At 38.9% G+C, this 22,276-nt stretch overlaps 1 protein-coding gene across 1 annotated transcript in view; it reads left to right on the top strand.

The window, feature by feature from the left end:
• The first annotated feature begins 4,189 nt into the window (after nt 1-4,189).
• The window catches only part of LOC108044430, a 47,539-nt gene continuing 29,452 nt past the window's right edge, over nt 4,190-22,276 (top strand). The window contains 11 exon segments of the mRNA XM_044458042.1: nt 4,190-4,299; nt 6,311-6,557; nt 7,703-7,898; nt 8,489-8,602; nt 8,662-8,836; nt 10,401-10,511; nt 10,514-11,140; nt 11,785-12,149; nt 12,794-13,302; nt 15,172-15,472; nt 15,852-16,325. Coding sequence (XP_044313977.1) covers nt 6,391-6,557; nt 7,703-7,898; nt 8,489-8,602; nt 8,662-8,836; nt 10,401-10,511; nt 10,514-11,140; nt 11,785-12,149; nt 12,794-13,302; nt 15,172-15,472; nt 15,852-16,325 — 3,039 coding nt within the window. The 5' untranslated portion in view covers nt 4,190-4,299; nt 6,311-6,390.

Genomic DNA, 22,276 nt, shown 5'->3' with positions numbered 1-22,276 from the left:
GATTTACCCTCAAGGGCCATAACATAAATGTATAACATAAATGTATATGAATGTAGTAAAATGTAAGATATTGTATATGTGATCAAGTGATCTTTTTGTTTTTGTTTTTCCCATATGTAACTAGATCAAGTTGCCTCAGCGGTAACAGTAAACTTGTTAATACCAAATAAAAATATAAATTAAATTATAAAAAAAAAAAAAAAAAAAAAAAAAAAAAAAATTTTACTGCTCAAACAAAAGTAGCCTGCTTCATGGAAAATGTATTAAGATTCGTATATAATTTCTGTTGCCTACTTTTAGGCCTGTTTCCCAGAAATGGGTGAGGAAATTCGAGTAGCATTCATTAAATTAAACACTTTGTTGTTGCCCGGGAAGTTGTTGAATTTGAATCGCATCGTTTTCTTGTCATACATTTTGATTGGTACATATTAATATTTATGGCCGGAGCTTCCTAATTTTGTCTCATCGCCAGGCTGACTAATTCAATCAATTAACGTTCGAGTGGGAAAGGCAAGAAAATTCAGGAAAATTCAGGAAAATTCCTTTCTTACTATCGATTTTGCCATTTTAGAGAGCTAAACAAGCGTACAGAAATATGTACTACTTGTGCATACCTACACGTGGCATATTTCGGTTGTAATCAGAGACGCCGCAGGGTTTCCCTTTTCTCATTTTTTGGCATTTCGAAGGTGGAAACCATAAGGCCTTGATGGCATATGCCTAGACTTGGCAAATTAAAGTGGGTTGGGCGGCGATTCCCGGCTCGTGTGCACTTAAATTCCCTTTTGAATGGCTCGGAAACTTGAACGCTTTCCGCCTCCAATTTCAGCAACAATTTCGTTTGGTGTGATATTGAGTTAAGCAGCCTTAAAGAGGTTAAGAAAATCGTTCGAGGAACGTGTATGTTTTGGGTTTGGGGCCTTTCGCCAGCTAATGGCCAGGAAAGTTGATGAATTTGCGGGGAAACGCCGGGCAGGCACTTAATGAAAGTGAAACAAAGCCATAATTTTCACTGGGTGAACACTTCCGCGAAATAGGGATTTATGGAAATTTGGTCTAGAAACTTGAGCAAACCTTAAATCAACTTGCAGTTAATTTGAAAAAGTTCAAAGCAATTTGTTATACGAAATCTAAAACTCACTTTTTCTGCAGCGTTGATAGCCATTTTAAATTTTTTAAATATTCTCAAAGGTACAATAAGTGACTTTAATAAATTGAATTGCTTAGAATATTAAAATAGGTAAGGATTTGTGTGAATTTCTTGTGGGAAACTTGGGAGAATTTAATAAAATTTTTGTTGGCAATTGAAAAAGCTGGTGAAAAAATGAAAAACTGTTCAAAAACTTCATAAATCTGTGAGAAAAATTAATTTAAAAAAATGAAAAACTGTTCAGAAATTTCATAAATCTGAAAAAAAAATTAATTCAATGAAATTTTAACAACAAGTTTGCAAACAAAATGTTCGATAAAGTTAAGAAAACGTATATGATGAATTAAAGTTTAAGCAAGTTATATTTTTTTTTATTTCCGCAACTCCTACTGACCTCCAGACGATCAATAACATAAAACATAAAACAGGAGCTAAACTTAAGAAAGTTAAATAAGAGTTTCCCACCATAAACTTTAACCGCAAATGGGAAAATGTTCAAGGTGAAGTACGTAAACTTCCTCGGAGAACTTTAAAGCGAATCCGCAGCACTTTCGATGCGGCATGCATCCGTCCAATAAACATCACCTGGCACACCTTTTGGCCGGGCCCATAAGTCGTCCAAAACTACCGCATTTAATGATTTAAAACGAGCCACACGATTCGCTACCACCACAGTTCGCTCTTGGCCTGATTGAAATGAATTGGTGGAAAACCCTTAAACCAAATGAATTATGCAGAGGCCTGGCGTGGGGCTTAATAAACCAAACTTAACGAAAACTGTTTAAAATGCGAGCCGGCCATCTCGAATATTCCCAGCTCGGTGCAATAAATCTGAGGCCACAAACTGCACTCGATTGCCCTGCCGCATGCAACGTTCGCTTTTCTCTGTGAAAACGTGTGCGCAATTTTCGCAATTTTCTAATAGCTGTTAAAGCCGTCAAGAGGAGGAGGTCCAGTAATATTAGAAGAAAAAAAAAAGAAAAGGAAAACAACTTTCCACGTCCGATGATGCTCCGGTTGCATGACTTTTTGTTTTTAGCTTAAGCGGAAGTGCTTTCGACGCCATTTTGCGGCCGGGCTTTGCAATTGAGTGCAACCCCGACTTCATCAGCCTCCAGTTCCTCTCCTTTCGGCCCCCAAGTATCCGTCCACAGGAGCTCAAGGATACGTGCTCGGGCGCACTGGCACGCACTTTAAGTTTCATTAAACAAAACCATCGCGCCTAGAAAATTCATGGAGGGCAGTGAAATGGAAAGCGAAATCTATGACAGGACGTTCTGCAAATTTGGTACAGTAAAAGGTATTCCAAGAAACCTCAGACATCAAAAATGTTTTCTTTTACTTAACATTCCATTGAATAATTTTTTAAATTTATTTACCCCTTAAAGAATACATTATAATGACCCTAAAATTTGAAATCCTATCATGTCGAAAACAATTTAATAATATATTTAGTTCTTTTGTTAACTTAAAGCTTACATTTTTGTTTGATTTAAAAAATATATAAAATTAAAGTCTAGTCATTACATTTATAAGAAACAATTATATTTCAGGACATAAAAAAAATCAATTATAATAATAAAGGATACTTTAAAATATATAATCATATCATTGTGCGCATAGTTTCGCTGACAGAAATTTTATTTGGATCAGCATTTTTACGTCCTATTTGTATTTTAATTTTTAAGTTCCTTCCAACGTCTAACTTCCGAGAGCTCACTGTACTTCTTGGCACTGCTGACAAAGCAGTGAAAAGCCGTTTGCATTTCAGTGAGTTCGGTCGGTCGAGATGGGGATTCCTTTTGACAGACCCACATTCCTTGGACGACCATTAAATCTGCTACAATTTACTTCTGATTGACATGTTTATAAGGGTCGTAACCCACAGACCTTTTTAAGCCCTATTTTGCGCGGATGTGACCCTTTTTGGTTGGAGATATTTGTTTTTGTCCCCTTTCATAAACAAGTGAAGTCTGAAAATGTTCTGGGCTGCTCTCTCTTTTTTCTATTTAATTTGCCGGGGAAAAATAAATCTTTGATATTTGCGCTGTCAGAGAAGCATACTAAATATCCTTTTGCATTTTCAAGTACTTTTCTTTTACGGAAGATGCTGAAGTGGACAACAATTCCTGGTATTGTCTGAAATCCCATGCACACACAATTAAAAGTTCCCACGTCAAGCGATACAGGGATAAAACAACAGCAAAAAATGCCTCAAGAGATTAAGGTAAATGAATCGAATGGATGATGCCCATCAATTAATTTTAAAAGCTATTTATGATTTAATTTTTTTTAACTTTATGTAAACCGTAAAATATTATTAGATATTAAATATCAATAAATTTGCCTTTTTTGGTGAGAAATAAGAAATATAATGAAACAAAATGTAAAGTATTTTAAAGAACTAAATGTTATATCAGTAAGTCTTAAAGATATGATATGCTCTAGTGCGTGAGTTTAAATAAATTAAGTCTTTAAAAAGAAAATAGTAATTTAAATAAAATAAAACTGAATAATTAAATAAAATAAATAAGATAATTATGCATTCTTTTTCACTCAGTTCCGCAGTCTAATGAATTCCTAAAATGTGTCTCTTATTTAAATAAATTCCCACATTTAAAACTTTCTTGCCGAGTTCATCATACCCACTTAAAACCCAAGAAAAGAAGTGGGAATAAATAAAAAAAAAACAAAGAGCTCCCACAGAATCTCCGATATCTCCATTGGCGGACAAAACGCATGTTTTGTTTTAATTTTGCGCCTGGCGGAAAAGAAATCCCCAACCGGTTTTTCAGGCGCCCCATAAAAAAAAGGGCAAATCGTACGGGGCAATCAGCCAGTGCAGCAACAAATGAAAATAAATAAAAAATACTACAAAGCGGGGATCAATTGAAATGCAACAAAAAACAGCTGACACGCAAGCAACTGCAACTCGAACGCACTTCGAACCGCAACTCGAACTTCGAACCAGGTTCGCATAGATCGTGGTTAAGATCGAAATTGGAGGTAACTTTTCAAAACTTTCAGTTGAGCGCGAGAATTCCATGCGGGCGGACGGGGCGGATGAACGATATCGATATCGTCTCGGTTAAATTTAGGTGTCGAAAAAAGCGATAAGAGCTCCCTAAATTTCGAAATTTTTCCCCAAAGTAAGACCACGACCCCAATCGATAAAGTGTCGCTGTATATCAAGCCAAGTCAAATTACCCAACATTAAACAACACGCAGAATGAACTTAAAACTCATTTTGAAAACATTTGTCAGCTGTTAAAACAAATTTTGTGCGGAGAAATGCTAATGACTTTTGTTGTTCCTGCTGAACTTTTCAATTAATTTAACAGCCCGTCGTCGTTGGCATAGATCTTATCTTGTCATATCATAAAAAACCAAATATAAAAGTCAGGCCGCGGAAAACAAAACCGAAAAAGTTCTCAAGAAAGTTTAACGAAATTGAAAGAAAACAAAACAGCAACTCAAACGGTTGTTGTTGCTGTTGTCTATTTTGGAAGTGATTTTTTTAGGCCGAAAGGTGTGCCCGATTCCAAAGATTCGAAGCATTTCGAGCCCCGCGGCGTTCTCAATTTTCAGCTACCCTTTTCGTGAATTTTTTCGCTGAGCTCAGTGGGATATAAAAATATAGACATAACTCTGTTCATACTTGCGAGTAATTCATATGCTGACATTTGAAACCAGTAATATGTATGCTCCTTACCGAAGTTGCTGCAGCAAGGTTGTTTTTTACCTGTCCTCTGCCATTAATTGAAATCCAATGCGGAAGGGGTGGTGAGAGGGGGGGCTTGAGGAGGGGGAAAACCGCTAGGCTATGACAATTATTACAGCTTCCCAAAAGCGGCCAAAGGAACAGGTTGCTCACGGCCCAGCCATCAAAGCCCGGAGTCAAGCCAAGTAGTGCAAATTGCTTTGCCAACATAGAACATAAAAACGGGAAGGGAAGTTGGGTTAAATAGTTAACAATAGTTATACCCTAAGAGGTCAAAAAGGTTTATAAAATATATATTGATAAATAATGTTTATTGAAAGCGATATTAGTAATGAACAGTTTTTATTGCTGACGAATTTTATTGTTTTTATATGACCTTTACAAATTTTGAGGTCTAATGTATTAGTTTTGAGAGCGAGAAAAATCTCAAAACAACATTGGAATTAGTTACCAAATATACCTTTAAATGTCAGTAAAATAATTGAATCTCATCTTATTCCCAAGACATAATAGTTAGTTTGTTAGTTAACATCATTAATATAATTTTAAATATTTTTTGGAATACTCTAAAAATTGATACAAAATCTGAATACCCTCTTAAAGAGTATAGTAAAAAAAACGGAGCAAGATTGGCACAGGAATGGGAAAAGCAAGAGGCAGGAAAAGAGGCATCGACCACTTACGCATAACTGTAAGATAGACTGGCAGCAAACAGGATTTTTTGCACGTACTTCTTGCACACAAGTGAAAGAATTACTTGCCTCTTTTGCTGCTCTATGTGGCATATAGTGTTTGAGTCTGCCGCGCCCCTTATCAACCGACAAATTAAGTTCAAACTGCTGCTGCTGGCCGGCATTGGAAAAGAGCTAAAACCTCAATTTGTGTCAAAATACTCATGCGCAACAATGGAATTTTTCCATTAGGCCCCAGAGATAGAGACCCCGAATAGGAAAAAAAAACCAACAAAAAGTCTTAAACTAACATGAAAATAGTGAAAATCATGTGGAGAGACTGGCTAGACACTGAGAAAAATGGGTAGCTTTTTTTAAAGATTTAATTCTGGATTAATACACATAGCTTTAGGTATAAAGGCCAAACAAAAAAATAAATATAAACTATTTAGATAAATGGCAGATTATGGCATTATAATGCCATGCCATTTCCCCTTTCAAAATAGCTCTTAAATAATTTTAAATATTGTTTTCTGTGCATCAGAGTAAAGTAAACTAAAGGCAACCGAAGTTTCAGGCTGCAACTTGTCAAACGTGTTCCCCAACAAAGTCTCGCGGCATTTGGAAATGTGCAGCATTGTGCAGCGGCAAGAAAAACAGCAGCAGCAACGAAAACAACTCGCATAACTGTGACTTGTATTAATTTTCAAGCTTTTCCAAGCTGCAAACAAAAAGAAAATCCTAATTCCGTCGTGTATGTCTCAGCAGAAAAATGTGCGGCGACAAAAGCTTCAATTAGCATTTAAAGAAGCCGCATCATCGCGATCCCATCATTAAAATCCCTGTAAATGGAGGAGGACGTGCTGAATGCCCTGCAGACGAGATGCGCCTATTTATCCGGCGGATTCGACCGCCAGAAGCGCATCATCTTCGTGGTCCACGCGTTCAACGATCTGCAGCTGTGGAATCGCCGCTATCTGCAGGTGACTCTGGACTATCTGAAGCGGTCTCTCAGGTGAGAATCGGGAATTAAGTGGTCTTAGGCATTTAAAGCCCAAAACCGACGACTCGGCCTCATTAGCATATGGCCGAAATATGCAAATAGCCCGCAGATGATGAAGGTTTATTTTTTTTGTCGTCTCTTAATGCATTACTTTTCATTAGACACGGGTTTCTGGGGGAGGGGGGTTTTGAAAGGGGGTTATAGGCGCGGAGTAGGCCTCACCAAAGCTGGTTATTTATATGCAAAGTGTCAGAGTTCTCAAGCTAATTATTGTTTAAAGTTTTTAAAGACATATGATTTCTGCTAAATGTGAATGAGAAAATAAATATAAAATAAATATTAGTTGAATAATGTTATTATATATATTATTATTTGGGGTTTGTAAAGATTAAATCATTATTTCCGCGAAAACATCATATATAAATGCTTTTGAAATGATATAGATTTTATAAGAAAAATTATCTAACTTTTAATCAGCATAGGCAATATTTAATGCTCAAAGTTTTTAAAGACATGGATTCTGTTAAAAGTATATTAGAAAATAAATATAAAATAAATAATAGTTAAAATAGTAATAGTAATAGTAATAAATAGTAATGGCTTTATAAATTTTAAACCATTGTTTGTGAGAAAACATTATATATAAATGCTTTTGAAATGATATAAGCTTTATAAGAAAAATTAACTTACCTTTAATTAGCATAGGCAATATTTAAATAGAGAAAATGTTAGTAATTTTACACTATCTTTAAAAATAAATGTTAATAATGTTAGCATACAACCTTAAAACAAAAACTTTAAAATTAATTTATGAAAATGATATACCACACATACCCTATTCACAGACCCACAAAAAACAGCCTATAGATTTTTCGGCTCCGCCCTTTTTTTGTTATTTCCCCATTTTAATTTCATTTGTTTATTGGCACAACAAGCAAATTGTTTAATTTTACGAGGTAGCCATCAAACTCACTCTTAAAGACAGAGAAGAGGCCACATGAATTATGGAAATATTGATTGTGATCAATCAACTGGCAATGGGTCACAAGAAAAGAGTGGTTAATTAAGCCAAATCTTAACTGGCAAGCTAATGAAGCATTTAAAGCGCTTTCCTCCGATCCCAACCGATTAACCATCTCGGTATTAATCTCTTCCAGCGCTTCGGTCTTGCAGAACGGAGTGAGTGTGGTGGTCAATGCCCAGGAGAGTAGTTCGCGGATCTCGCGCCAGCAGGTGCGCCAAATATACGCCCTCTTCGGGGGCGACATCAACGTGGATCTGTATCTAGTCAGGGCGGGGGGCTTCTGGGAGAAGCATGTGGAGCCGTGCACCAAGTCCCAGGTCAAGGGAGAGGTAAGCAACTGACCTAGATTTAAATAAAATAATAGGTACACCTGGAGAAAAAACAAGACATCTTAAATAATCTTTAACAAATTTATTACTTAACATTCCATATAAAAATAGTGGCGTTCACATTCACAATGATTACCTGCAATAAAAGTTTTCATTTATATTCAAAAACGTTAAGATTTTAGTAAGTGTTTTTATAAAATATTTTACTTAATTTACGATCTTAAATAAAAGTTTAAGTAGTGGAAATATTTATCTATCTCATATATATTTTACTGTCTTTCAAAATAAAGATTTTTGTAATTGTTTCACAAAATATTGTTATTTAGGTAAACATCAAAGTGATTATGTTATTAGCATGATAAATTCTTTAAGTGATATTAGTCATCAGAATTATTTTTTTGTGACTTATTTATATTTTTATAATATGTATATTTTATATTTAAAATTTTTAAAAGACCTAATCAGCATTAAATGACTATAAATTCTGTTTATGATATATTTAGTAATGTTTTTATTTGACTTGAAATCTTGCAAAAAATGTTTAAATTGGCATAAAATCTATAAATTTTTTCTGTGTATTATTTAATTAGCCCCTGGTGCTGTCGAAGGCGAGGCTGGGCAAGTTCATAGAGCCGCAGAACCTGCCGGAGGAGCTGGGCGGCACCTTGCAGTTCAACTACGATCTGTGGCTGCAGCAGCGCAAGGTAAGTGCCCCAATTTGTGCCCCATTCGAACGGCACATAATGACTATATATTTTCGCAGTCCATCGACGAGTTTACCAAGGCACATGTGCGGACTTTGGGGTCGATGGAAAAGCTGCTGGCTCTTCTTCGGGGGCACAAATCTCTGCGGCCAGCGGAAGCGGATGTGGAGCTGAAGCAGTGCGCCCAGTTGCATGCCGGTGTCCAAAGTGACATAGAATCGGCGATTGACATGGGTGAGTCCAGTTCGTCGTTTGAGTCTTTTGTTTTTTGAGTCGTTTTTTTTGCCCCCAAGCAATTAACATAATTCGTTTTGCCCTCGAAGCAAACGAGTTAGGAGAGACAGACATGCGGAAAGGGGGAGAAAGACACACATGTGACAAGTAAATCATTGAATTTCGTGTGTGTTTTCAATTAGAAATGCGCCACGTTTGGCAAACTCGTTTTTCGCGCCGTTTGTTTTCGTTTTTATTGTGGGTCGATTTTAACGGCACTGAATAACATTGAAATTGCCTATGGTGAGCTTAGGAACTGAGGCCTACAGAAGGTCTTTAGAAATAAATTTTCGTATTTATAATTTAGGCAAAAAGATTTGCAGGCTTTTTTGAATAGGTATTGTCTCGGCATGATTTTTAAATTAATAATAATTTGTCAAATTAAAAAGATTGATTGATTGAAAAACGAGCCCTAATTGAATAAAGCTTCATATGAACGTAGAGTTAATGTCAATTCCTTAACCAATTTGTTACTTTAAGTATTTCAATGTGATTCAAGTTGAAAGTATCATAATAATTTTACAGTTATAAAAGAATTTTCACAACTCATAGAATTTAATTGACGTCTTAATAGTTTAATGTTGAAGTCAATTTTGTCGGTGTATTAACAGGTTATTCGTAAGTAGAAAAACTGTTATCCAATCAAGTTTTTAGGAACCCCATCCTTCTGAAATACTTTTCTGGCTTCATTAAGTTATTTTCGAGAAGCATTTGCGGTTAAGATCATCTTTCTGTGAGCAAACCGTGTTCAACAGTGTTCGCACTTCAATTTGAACAACGACTTCAAATTCGGCCGAATTCTCATTTGAGTGCGTGGGTTTGGCAAAGCGACAAGTAAAGCAACAACGACAATCGTGACCTTTCACTTAAAGCCACAAAAGTCGGTGATGCGCAACGAAATGGTGGCACATGCCACAGTCTGCTAAGCCAGACTCAGATTTTAGATTTAGAGGCACTCCGGGAATGAGGTTTCACTTTTGTGGATGTGTGAATGCGATAGATCCGATCCCCCCGCAATGAAAGCCCTAAGGTGCACAGAGAGAAATGGCAGTTAATTAAACATTTTTTAATTGTTTAAAATAATGATTTATACTTGTGGGAAAGGCATAAGTTTTTACATTCAACCGCAATTAACAGATTATGTTGATTATCAATAATAAATATGTTTACAGATATAAAAACTGTATAACAATTATTAAATCAAGTAGAGACACCTTTTAACCAATATTTTTATTTTATTTATTTATTTTGTCAAATTAAAACTAGTATAAAATACTAAAATTAATATAAAAGAAAATGGCACTGGAAACTGAATTCCTTGGGCCTGAAAAATATTTTTGAGGAATTACATTTATTTAAATTTACATTTATTTTGATAAGAAGATCCCTATCAGCAAAGGCCTTTATTTGGATTAGACTTAATAGTATAGAGATCTTAAAAGACCTATAGATTTTTCTCAGTGCACATTTCTCATCCCCTTTCCCTTTTTCTCTTCGACTCTATTGCATGTTGTGCATTGTGCAGGTAACGCGATCTTGGCCCGTTTCAACGAGGTCTACGAGCCGCATTCAGCGCCGCCACAAGCGGTCGCACCTGCCTCGGACTCCCCCCTGAACCCCCCTCCCCACTCCACCTCTGTAACCCCCCGCAAAAGCCCCCTCTGCCACCGGACCTCGTTTGTGAACGTGCCCGCATCGAGTTGCGATTGAATGAGATCGAGAAGAAACAGACCGCCATTCGGACCGCCTGGCTGGAATTGCTGCGATCTTTAAGGGAGGCACGCGAACTCTGCACTTTGGAGGAGGGCGTGTCCTTTGTCACCAACTGGATCCTGCAGCAGGCGGAGGACCTACTCAGTCGCCAGAGGAGCATTGCCGGAGATGTCCGGGGTTGCGAGGTCCTGCGATCCGCCCACGATCAACTGGAACTGGAGTGCCGGGAAACCTACGGTTGCTATGCGGAGTTGCTCTACAAGATCGAACGATTCGCGGGGGAGAGGCAGGCATCTGCCAAGGACATAGATATGTGCCAGGATCTGCTCTCGCAGCGGGATTTCATGCAGTTCGTGTGCCGTTCTTTTGCCAAGAGACTGGAGCGACGGAGGAATGTCCTGATGACCGCCTTGCGATTCCATCGCCTTCTTGATCAATTCGAGGAGCTGCTGGCCACTGGCAACCATGTGGTGGAGGTGGACAGTCGATCGCTGGATTGGCCCGAGGCGGAGCAGCTACTCATGCAGCTCAAGAACAACCAGCAGATGTTAAGTGAGTTTTCAAATATTTAACAACATTTATATAACCCTTATTGTACCACGAAAATAATGGGGAAAATTCAGATAATTTATCAAAGGAACGAGTAGCAAAATATGTAGTCAAAATAGAAAGGTGTCTTACCTAAACGTCACGCTTTCAAAATTTGTTTGGAAATTGTGAACACTCACAATATTAATACAACCTTGTTAACCCATTTCTAATTAAACTCGTCGAACCTCGACAAAAATATGTCAAAATTGCTATGGTAATTATCACAAGTATGACAACAAATATTGCGAGCAAAAATATATCAAATATACATTATACAAAAGTCACGCTTTCCAGTTTCAATGAATGGATGCACTGTATTGAAAAATTCAAGTAGTAAAACTAAGAAAATATGTTGCAACTCGAGCTGTAAAATCTGTAAAACCATATTCCAACTAAAATCTGTTCCAACTGAAACTATTAAAATCTCTTCGAACTCGAACTGCAACGTAAAACACGGAGACTTCCAACATCCAACCGATCTCTAACCTGGCTATAGCCAACATGCAACCGATTTTAAATCTGGCTATAGCCAACATCCAACCGATCTCTAAACTGGATTTAGCCAACATCCAACCGATTTCTAAGCATATATCTAACATCCACAGCCCACGTCGAGCGCGAACTTGTGCGTGAAGGTGAAAAGCTGAGCGACATGCTGGCGATGCCGGTGAAAGACGCTCTGGGCCGTGACCTCCAGCTGGACTACAGTGCGGAGATCGCCCAGCTGCGCCGGCAGATCGACGAGAGTCGGCGGCGACGTCAGGTGTGCGGCCATCGGCTGGCGCTGCAGCGGCTCACCTTGGAGCAGGTGACCCACATCCACGCCTATGAGGAGGACGCGCGGAGGGCGCGGGACTGGCTGCAGGAGCTGTATGCGGTGTTGCTGCGCTGCCACTCCCATGTTGGCTGCAACATCCACGAGATACAGCTGCAGAAGGACGAGCTGGGGGGGTTCGAGGAAACCGGACGGGTGAGTTTTCCCCTCTTTTTTTGGCGTCTTTTTTTTTTTTGGGGGGGGAATGAGATGGAGGGTCTGGCCGAGTGGAAGACAGAGAAAGGGAGAGCCACTTTGGCTAACGGCAGAGTGACCGATAAAATACTTAGTGCTTGCCGAACTTTCTGGCGGAAAATCAAGGCCTCATTGCGTGGATACAAGGTTGCCTTTCTGGTTGTTTTACTGGCCCACAATCGTAAAAATTTTTATCTGAGCAAACTAAATTTAATTGGAAAATATTCTTATTTTTATTATTGGTATTAAAACAGATCGATTTTTATTATTTTAGATAAAAAAGAGAGAGATTACCCAATATAAAATCATAAGAAAATCAAAAAACCAAACGAAGCAGAAAGTATTGTTCCCTTCTATTGAGACTATGTGCTTATTAATTTTATTAAAACATTTAACGGATTTTTTAACAAAAGTGGGAAGTGGTTTCGCACTAAAAATTTATAAAATACACCAAATTATTAGTTTTTACTATGTTAAAATCCTTTTTCAATAAAAGGCGCAGATTCACAAAAAACCACATTGTATTTTTTGAAAACCATAACTTTTGTTTTCTTACCAAAAAATATGATTTCTAAAAATTAATCACAACCCCACTTTCGCTTTAGAGCATCTACCACTATGGCTGTCAATTGCTGGAGGCTTCCCAAACGCTGAGACTCTGCTGCAATTTGGATCCCTCTGGATCTAGGCCAGAAGCCCATCCCGGCCAGAGTTTAATCGGCGATGAACTGCAGTACACGTGGCACAGTCTGCAGTCCGTGGCGCAGGAGCAGATGACCAGACTGCGGGTCTCCGCCGTTTTCCATCGCAGTGTGGAGGCGTACTACCGGCAATTGAGGGAACTGAGACCTCTCCTGACCCAGGAGTTATCCGCCCAGTTGCAACAGCAGCAGAGGCAGCAGCACAATCGCAGTAGCAGTGGCATCAGTAGTGATGCTGAGGGAGAAATGGACTCGGAACTATCTCCACTGGGAGAAATGCCCCCGCGATTGCAGAGGCATCTGGTGGCCAGGGAGCAGCTCCTCGTGGAGGTGGGAAGAATGGTCAGACTGGGAAGACTGCTGAAGAAGCGTCTTAAGGAGCCCTTCGTCTTGGATGCACTGACAGGAAAGAGGTGAGTTCAAGTGAATTATAATTCCTAATTCCACTGCAGTTGCGTGAGTGCTTGGACTTTAATCTTCTATCGGCGACTACTTCATTATGCTCAGCGCATAAAACTTGTAAAGAAAACTAGACAAACGTTCTGCATATCAACTAAACATGAGAAAGATTTTCACTCAAGTCCCACGAGTTCGCGGCAAATTAACTGAGAAACAAAAAAACAACGAAAAGAGCAAGGAACTAACAAGTTGCTAGAAATAAAACTAAACGAAATGATAAATGGGAACTGAAAAATATAGAATGCAAAGAGAACTTGCCAATGCCCTATTTTGACTATAAAAAAGAATTAAAATTTAAAATAGATTAATGCATTACATAACAACATTTTAAAGTAGATCTTGAAAGGAAAAGGATAGACTATAAAACTTTAGAAAAGTGCTTAAAGAAGAATTTACAGAATACCCTGCCTACATGATTTAAAACAAAAATTGGTGTTTCTACAATATAATAACTTTTACAACAAACAATAAATGTCCCAATGATACTCGATATTGAACATGATTATCACAAGAATTATAGAGATAACATGTCTTAAACCAATTTAAAGACCCATCAAACCGCACAGTAATTTCCAAGTAACCGCTGACTAGACAACCAAAAATAATTTTTGACAGAATGAAACAAATGTCAGCGACGCATTCAAAAAGTTCCACCACCCAAAAGTCGGAAAAAGAGCACGAAAAATATTGAAATAAAATAAAAGAACTTCTGCTATATAGTCGGCGTCCAAATCCAAGCAGTCTATTTCAGTGCGTGGTCCAGTGCGGTTCGTCGTTCCTTCTTCATTCGATTTGGTTTCTCGGTTCGGAGCGGGAGATTTCAAGACAACTGTCAGGTTGTCAAAGCGAATGGAACACTCGAAAAGATAGCATATATATATAGTGGATACCAGATAAAGAGTGAATTTCCTGGAGAAGAGGCGCATGACAAGTGGGTCAAAGTGGGGAGCATTGTGATAGGAAGGTGTTTTAAATATAGAAGTGTCGTCTTCTTGGGTTCTTGGGACACTCTCGCTTTCTCCCAGTACTAAGATAATCCCGGCAAAGTGAATAATTGAATCCACAATTATCAGAGAGACACAGCTCCCTTCCAACTGGCCACTAGCCAAAAACGTGTTATAGCGCGTTACGTCAAACTAATTGTTCCCCGGCGCCAACTAGACAACGAACTCGAAAAAGCTCAAAATGTTTGCCAGATTTCGTAATTTGTTTGCCAAATCCAAGGGGGATGGTGAGGCGGAGGAGGAGGAGATGGTGGCCACCAGGCCGGAAGTGCCCAGCATTGTGGTGGATGAGCCACCCAATCAGGTCGAGGTTTCCGAGCAGGAAAATGAAAATAAATCCCCAAATGAATCCCAAACTCAGGCTGCTGCCACTGCTCCTTTGGCCAGCGAAGAAGATGATTTAGCCCAGAATCCCCAAGAGATTCTAAGTGATTCCTCTAGCGATCTCAGCCGTCTTTTGGAGGCCATAAATGAGGCCAGTAAACTGCCCGAACTGAGCGGTGATGAAACCCAAGCTGAAGATGAGGATTACGAGGACGATGACGATGATGAGACGGCCAGCACTTCCAGTGTCAAGACCAAAATAGCCAAGGCCTCTATAGAAAGGGATATAATCTTGGAGGAAACCGAGGAAGAGGAGGATGAGGTGGACCATGGGCCACCGCTCCAGAGTCTGGAGAAGATCAAGGCCCTCATCCGGAATGACAGTGAAACATATCCGCACAGCGATTACACCGACAATGAAACGCCCTCGCACTCACGAACTGCATCTGTGGATTCCGGAGCACCCGATAATCCTCGTCTTTCTGGTGATTTCAGTGTCGTGGCCGATGAACTTCCTCTGGACTGCAGTCCAAGTCCACTCCATGACAGTGGAAGGACGAGCAGTGCTGGAAGTGAGGCACCTGGGGAATCCCAGCCAGCCACTGTGCAGGTGGTGCCCACGGGGAGCAACGAACTGGCCTGCGCTGCCATTTCCCACAAACTGGGAGCCATTGCCGAGGTGGCCGAATCCCTGGACGCAGTCATCCGGGATGTCCAGCAGCAGGAGGGAGCAGCTGGAGGAGGAATCAGCAATGGCAGCGGAGCTCATGGCATCAAGAAACTGGGAAGCATTGAGGTAAGCTTGAAATAAGGAGATATTATATTTATTAAAAACTATTTGTATGTCCTAAAATAAATTTATTCATATATAATATAATATATATTTTAATAAGCAGCTAAGTTTATAATAATAATATATTAAACAGTAAAGTTCCAATTTAAAATTACAATATATTTTGAATGAAATTGTTAATACCGTAATACTGGTAATTTTGGGAATTTTACAACGTCCGTATGTATAACTTAAATTATTCAAAATCTTGTTGATTGTATTATCACATAAAATTTTAAAAAAAATTTAAGTTGATTAATTAATTGATTTTATTCAAGAAAAAGATAAAACGGGGAATTTTAGTAACTTTATATATTTGCTATTTTTTGTATCTTTTCTCCAGGACTGGCACTCCCGATCCACAGAGGACGAGTCCTTCGCCACCGCCTCCGAGGGCAACTTCACGCCCAACTCGCACTCCTCCTCCTTCCAAACGGCCTCCGGACGCACTAGCTCCTACATCGGATCGGCCAAGAACTCCTTCGACGAGGCGGACGACTCCACTTTGAGCACCTTCGAGATACCCGAACTGCCGCCTTCCCCGGTCAACATGTCCTTCGATAGCTCCGAACTGAGCTACTTCTCGGCCCGTCAGCAGAGGATGAAGAGTGAGGATCAGGACAGTGTGGTGGGCGTGGCTGAGTTGCACAGTCAGAGTGTTACGCCCACGCCAGATGAGGAGCAGCAGCAGCAGCTACTGCTGCCACTGCAACTGCCCCAGGCCATCGAATCGGATAGTGAGGTGGAGGGATTCAGTTTGGCCACTGGGATTACGACGGAGGAGGTCCCCAGGATATCCAATGCACACACGCCGGAGGTGAGCTACCGATCCGCTGATAATACCGCTCCGGCTTCAACTAACCCCAACGAATCGAAACCGCCGACGTCCTGGCGACGCAGTAAATACTACGAGAATATAACCAAGCAGACGATCAAGGGATTTCTCTAGAAGAAGATCCGGACCACCTGTCCCACCTGAAAAATGAAACAAAACGATTTCCCGCCCAATTAACCCGCGCCATTTGCTTCTCTGCCGATGCTCGACATTCTTGCCATTAATTAGTTGGCATAATATTTTCAATGTTTTCCACAAAAACATATTCTAGCTTATGAGCTAGAAGTTTTCCCCCGTTTTGTTTTCCATTTTACTTTGCATGATTGCCAACTGTTTCTAACGAATTTATAATTTCTGTTGAACTTTTGCTTTCGCTTAATTATTTTATGTTCAAAAGAAAAGATTTTCTTTCAAAATTTGTTTTTAATTTATTTATTTTATTAGTTGAAATTTAGTTTAAGGCTTGCTAAATTAGAGAATTCCCAAATGCTTAAAAGACACAAATACAATTTTAATTTATATTTAGAATAAGAAATTAATTTCAGCCGCAATCCAGTCGAAATTTTTGCCATTAATTGTATGTTTAATATTTATTTATAACTATTTCTTCCCACACAGTCACAAAATATAGTGCAATTATTATTGGAAACTGTTTAACCGAAAAATAAAGCTAATCATTTAAATATTTGTGAATAACTATTGACCTTTTTAGCTTACCAACTAATTATAAATTTAGGACGCAAGTAAAAGGAAAATGTAAGAGTAAGATACATTTTACAAAAACCCATGAAAAACATTGCATAACTTCAGGCTGAATTGGGGAAAAGTCATCGCCATCATCTGCACTTAACCCTTAAGTGCTCTTTGGGACTCATTCCACCCTAAATAATATTTTTTAAATTTTCCTCTGTGGGTGGCCCTTTTCCTAAGCATTTAACAAGTGGTCCTCAAGTGATTTCAATTATCTGAAATGTGAACTGTCAGTGGGCGAAGAGGGGTTAAGGGGCAATGGGGTTAAGAGGGGTTGGCTGCTTTTGTGAGCTGCCTCAAGTGGCTCATTAATCTCAATTAAAAACATATAAATAAAACGTTTCGAGTATGGTGAGCGAGTGAAAAGAATTTATACTTAACAAGCTGATCATCCAAAAGGCGAAAAAAGACTGATTATGAGATTCTTTTCATTCCATTCAAACAGATTTCGTGACGTGATGGCGCTGAAAGAATAATTTGATAAGTTCGAATCGTTGATAGCGAAAAATAATAACACAAAACTGAGGGGATTGATTGCTGCATCTGCAGCTGCATGCAACAAGCGATGGGTGTTGCACGCAGCAAAAATGCAGCTCCAAAGTCAAGATTCAAGACACGCATTTTGGGTGGAAAATACTTCATAAATTGAGGGGTAGGGTATGACGGGAAGGGAGGGGATTTAAATGCGGGCGGTCAGTTTGCCTTCTATTAAGACACGACATCGGCTGGTTTCTTTTGCTGTTCTGGTGTTGTTATTTTGTTATTCCTCTCTTTAGTCTGTTATTAAAGTACCCAAGCTGAACTTGAACATATTGAGGTTTGAATACCCTGTTTAAAAAGGAGTATAATAGGTTGAATTTTCATTCGAAAACACTTCTGCATAAAATATAAAGTAATGTAATCAATTAACATCGAATGAAATATCACATTTAAATTTGTAGATACAAAATATTTTTCAATAAAAGTTAAATAAAAGTTTTTGACATCGAGCCGGAAAAACTCAAAAATTAAACATACATCTAAGGTCGCCAACAAACAAAATTATAAAAGTAAAAATATTATTTTTTAATACATTATTAATTTAGAATAATATATGCCTTAACCCTTTCCTTTCGAAAACGTTAAATATGTTTAATAGACATATAGGGTACCAATTCTTCGTTTCATTATTTCCGAGATGAGCCCTCTTTATATCGCCCCATACCTTTTGTTGGTATTGTAATTGTTGAAAAGCCGGGCGCAGGGCATTAAAAATTGAAATCATGAATTAACGACGCCGCGAATGCCAAGAGCACTTGTTATTTATGTCGTCACCCCCCCTTATGCCCCTCCTCTGCCATCTCTTTCTACCCTTTCAGCGCCTCTCTGCCACACACTCTCTTTTCCAAATCCAAGCCGGCTTTTTCAAAACTGAGCTTAAAGAGAGCCAAGAGATCAAAAGGGAGAACTTAATTACATTGATATTGAGCGAATCGGTTAAAATGTATGGGCTCTGCGCTCCTCTCTTTTTTTGATCTGCTGCTGCCCGTAGAATCTGCTCAGTCTTCGGTCTCCGGTCTTCAGTCTTCGGATCTTTGGTCAGTCTTGTTCGAAGTTCGCGGCGTTCGGTTGTTCGGCTGTTTGGAAAGCGGCGCGCGCGTTTATATTTTTCACTTCTCCCCCAATCGAATAATGTGCGAATAAAAACACATCTATGTAAATTAAGTTAGGCAAAAAAAGACGAGGAAGAAACCAATAAATTTGGCACTTCAAAAAAGAAAAAACGAAAGGAGAATTAACCAGCCATAATTTAGCTAGAACATTTTTGGCATTCAAAAACGCTTGGCGCTAGTTTTTTTGTGTTCGTTTGTCTGAAGATGAAATCAACAAAGTGTGCTAAATTTATTGTTGTTGTCAAATATTCGGTTTTTGTGACGACCCTCGATGAACAAAATACAAACAAAATATTTAACAAATAGAAATCGACGCAAAGTGCTAGAAAAGAATTATTTATTTTTGAAATATTCGATGACTTTGATGCATTGAAAAGCGGTTTTGTTTGAGTCATGTGTGCAGTTTTCTTTGATTTTTCAATATACTATAATAGTCCACGCCCCAGAAAATTTCAATCAACAATTTTCCTATTTTGTTTTGTTGGACAACAACATATGGATGCCAAGCATTTCCTCAATTGTGCTACTGTAAACTTTTATAAAAGGGAACTTGTTCTTCCCAATTTTTTTGTGCGCTGTTTATTTTTAGCCAGCGCAAAGTACAATTAAAATAGTTTACATTACGCCAGCAACGGCGGCGACTATTAAAAATTGAGAGAAACACCAAAAATTACCTAATTGAGGCAGCTGGCTGCACACGAGCATCCATGGCGTATGCGTAATGTATTCAAAAATATCGAAAAAAAATCCATGAAAAATGACTGACGACTCCTGCCAATGCAATTGGCACATGTTATAAATCTGACGCACTATCTCTGGCTACAGTCTATAGTCTGTAGTCTATAGTCTATAGTATCTGTATCGGCAGTATCTGGGCTAAAACAACAGTTTAGCTTCGTGGCAAAAATTGCCACAAAAATTACTCAATAGTTTGTTGTTTTAAAAATAAACGCGAATCGAGCATTGTCTTTGAGCTTAGGGAAGAAGAGAGAGAGGGGGAAATTGGGGGTCTTCAACGAGACTAGCACACGCATCAAAGGCAATTTTCTCAGGCTCAATATGCAAAACGTACATACGATTCTCTCGCCATATATATATATATATATAGACAGTACGGAATAATAAACTAAGCACTAGAGCGACAGGGAGAGCGCGAGTATGAAGTCATAGTCATCGAGGCGGGCAAAAAAAAGAATTCTCCGATTCGAAAACCAACCGATTCGCAGAGGTTCTCAGACGATCGCCGGCGTTGATAGCGCTCGCAACGAAATCGAAGGAACCGAATCGCATCGAATCGAATCGAATCCCCTGCTTAGTTATAGCCAATAAATCAAGTTCCAACCGCGAGTGACTCAATTTTTATAACACCACTTTCAAACAGAGTTCAAAATGCAAAACACGCGAAATAAGTAGGGGAAGCAAACCAAAATACGAGAAAAACTAAACGACAGAGATTATAAACGCCCACGCAAAACACACAAAACTACAACCACTCAGCGCAATCCTCAAAAGTTAGTAAGAAAAACAACAACAACGAGTAGAAGAAAGCCAGCCATGGAACGCCGCCAAGCCCTAGACTCATCGATGTCTTCGCTCTACTCGGTCGCCTCCTCCTCGAATCCCAATCCCAATACCAATCCCAATCCCCGCCAGCCGCAGCACCTCCAACTCCAGACGCAGCAGTCGCAGCTAGACGCCTTCAATTATTCAGCAACAATGTCATCATCGTCGCCGACTCCAAGTCAGGCCATGTCCACAGCCATGTCCACGGGAATGGGACCGGGCACCACCCACACCACACCACCACCCTCCTCCGCCTCCACCTCCACCTCCCCCCTCAGAGCCACCACCATCGGCACCGTGGTCGTCCGCTGCGGACCCATCCAGCTGGTGATAGCGCTCCTACAAGTGAGTTGTACCTCTTGTACTCTGCGAAGAAATAAAACTAAAAACGAAACCAAACAAAACACCAACAACAAAAAAAGGCCAAGAAATGGGAGACAAACATGAAGATACATTTATCTAGATACGGGAGAAGTGTTCGGAGAAAGCTCTTGAAGTGCGCGCAAATTTATGCGGAAAGCGATATAGGAGGACTCGGAAAGAGATTTGGGACATAGCACTGGGAGATATTGAATAAATCATAAATCTCGGAATCACTTCGTTAGATGGTAGTTTGAAAAATAGTTTAGGATGACTTTTGGGATATTAAAAGATACTAGCAATACCCAATGCGATATTGTCTGCAAAGGTTTTTCTTCATAAAAACCTTTTTCTAGCAATCATTTGTCCACTAATGACTTATTTTTGTACACATTTTATACTTTTTTTAGATTTTAATATCGCTAATACTGATATAAAACCTGTGGTATTTATTTAATCTTAAACAGTCAGGTTCAAAGGAGAAATAATAAATTTAAAAGAAACAAAGAAATTATTTGCAAAGAATATATATTTCAGCCAATAAAATAAATATTTTCTTGGCTAACATTTAGCTTAGAAAAAAGCTTTGATCTTTACGAATGACAAATGCTGTTGAATGAAATTCTAGTTTATATTAAGCTATATTTAAAAAATGATTAGATACATTAGGCCTGTCAAAATGACCTTTAGGAAATTGAAATGAGATAATCACTTCAATGGCAGTACAATCTTCTCAGTTATTAAAAATGATGCAACGCTTTTTAATGGATATTTCAGTGAAACTTTATAGAACTAAATAATGTTTTCCACCTGTACAATGGTGTAGTACAACAAATTAAGAAAATAATTAGATAAAAGGTTGTTTAAACTGAAAAAGTTTTTTCTAGTTCTAGTTTCTTATCAAAACATATATCAATCATTTAACTTTTCTACAAGATGAATGAGAGAACTTAAATTCCCACCCTAATTGATAAATTCCTATAATTATCCATTAGCCATTACCTCCATCAAATTATGTGGCCGAGAGCCACCCCTTGGAGTTCTTAGCCAACTATGTGACTTTGGCACTTAATAATTCATGGGCTTCTAATGCCCAAAACTGGTTTACAATTTTCGATTGTTTAAACCGGCTTCCAACAATTTCCGCGCCAATTAGCACTCGAACAACGAAAGCAAAAGTTGTTGATAGCGGTTATAAATATTTGAAAAGCAGCAGAAAAACAAACGCCACAAAAAGGTTCAAGGTTGTCTGACATCAGAACCAGATACAAGCCAAACTAAACGTGACAAAAAGAAATGTATCTGCCAGATACTTTTCGACAATTAGGCGCAGCTGCTACCTGTCTGCGTCCAATTCAAGCTGGCTGAATCAGTTTCTCAAGAGAGAGAAACTTTGTTTGGGTCTCCTCTGCCGAAGAATGCCCCCCTTTTGCCCCTTTTCAACTCCGGCGAACTTGAAGCTGCGACTTGAACTTGAGATTGAGAAACATTTCTGATGAAGCGCTACAAGTTTCATGCCCCGAAACAAAAAACACAACGCAAACGCTCAATAATTATAGGCAGAGCATCGGTTTATGAGGGGAACATGCCCCTGTTTTTGCCCCATCT

This window comes from Drosophila rhopaloa, unplaced genomic scaffold (genome assembly GCF_018152115.1).
Source record: "Drosophila rhopaloa isolate 14029-0021.01 unplaced genomic scaffold, ASM1815211v1 contig_163, whole genome shotgun sequence".
Lineage (NCBI taxonomy): Eukaryota > Metazoa > Arthropoda > Insecta > Diptera > Drosophilidae > Drosophila > Drosophila rhopaloa.
The sequence above is the reverse complement of the archived record's forward strand: the minus strand, read 5'-3'. Positions and strand labels throughout refer to the sequence as shown.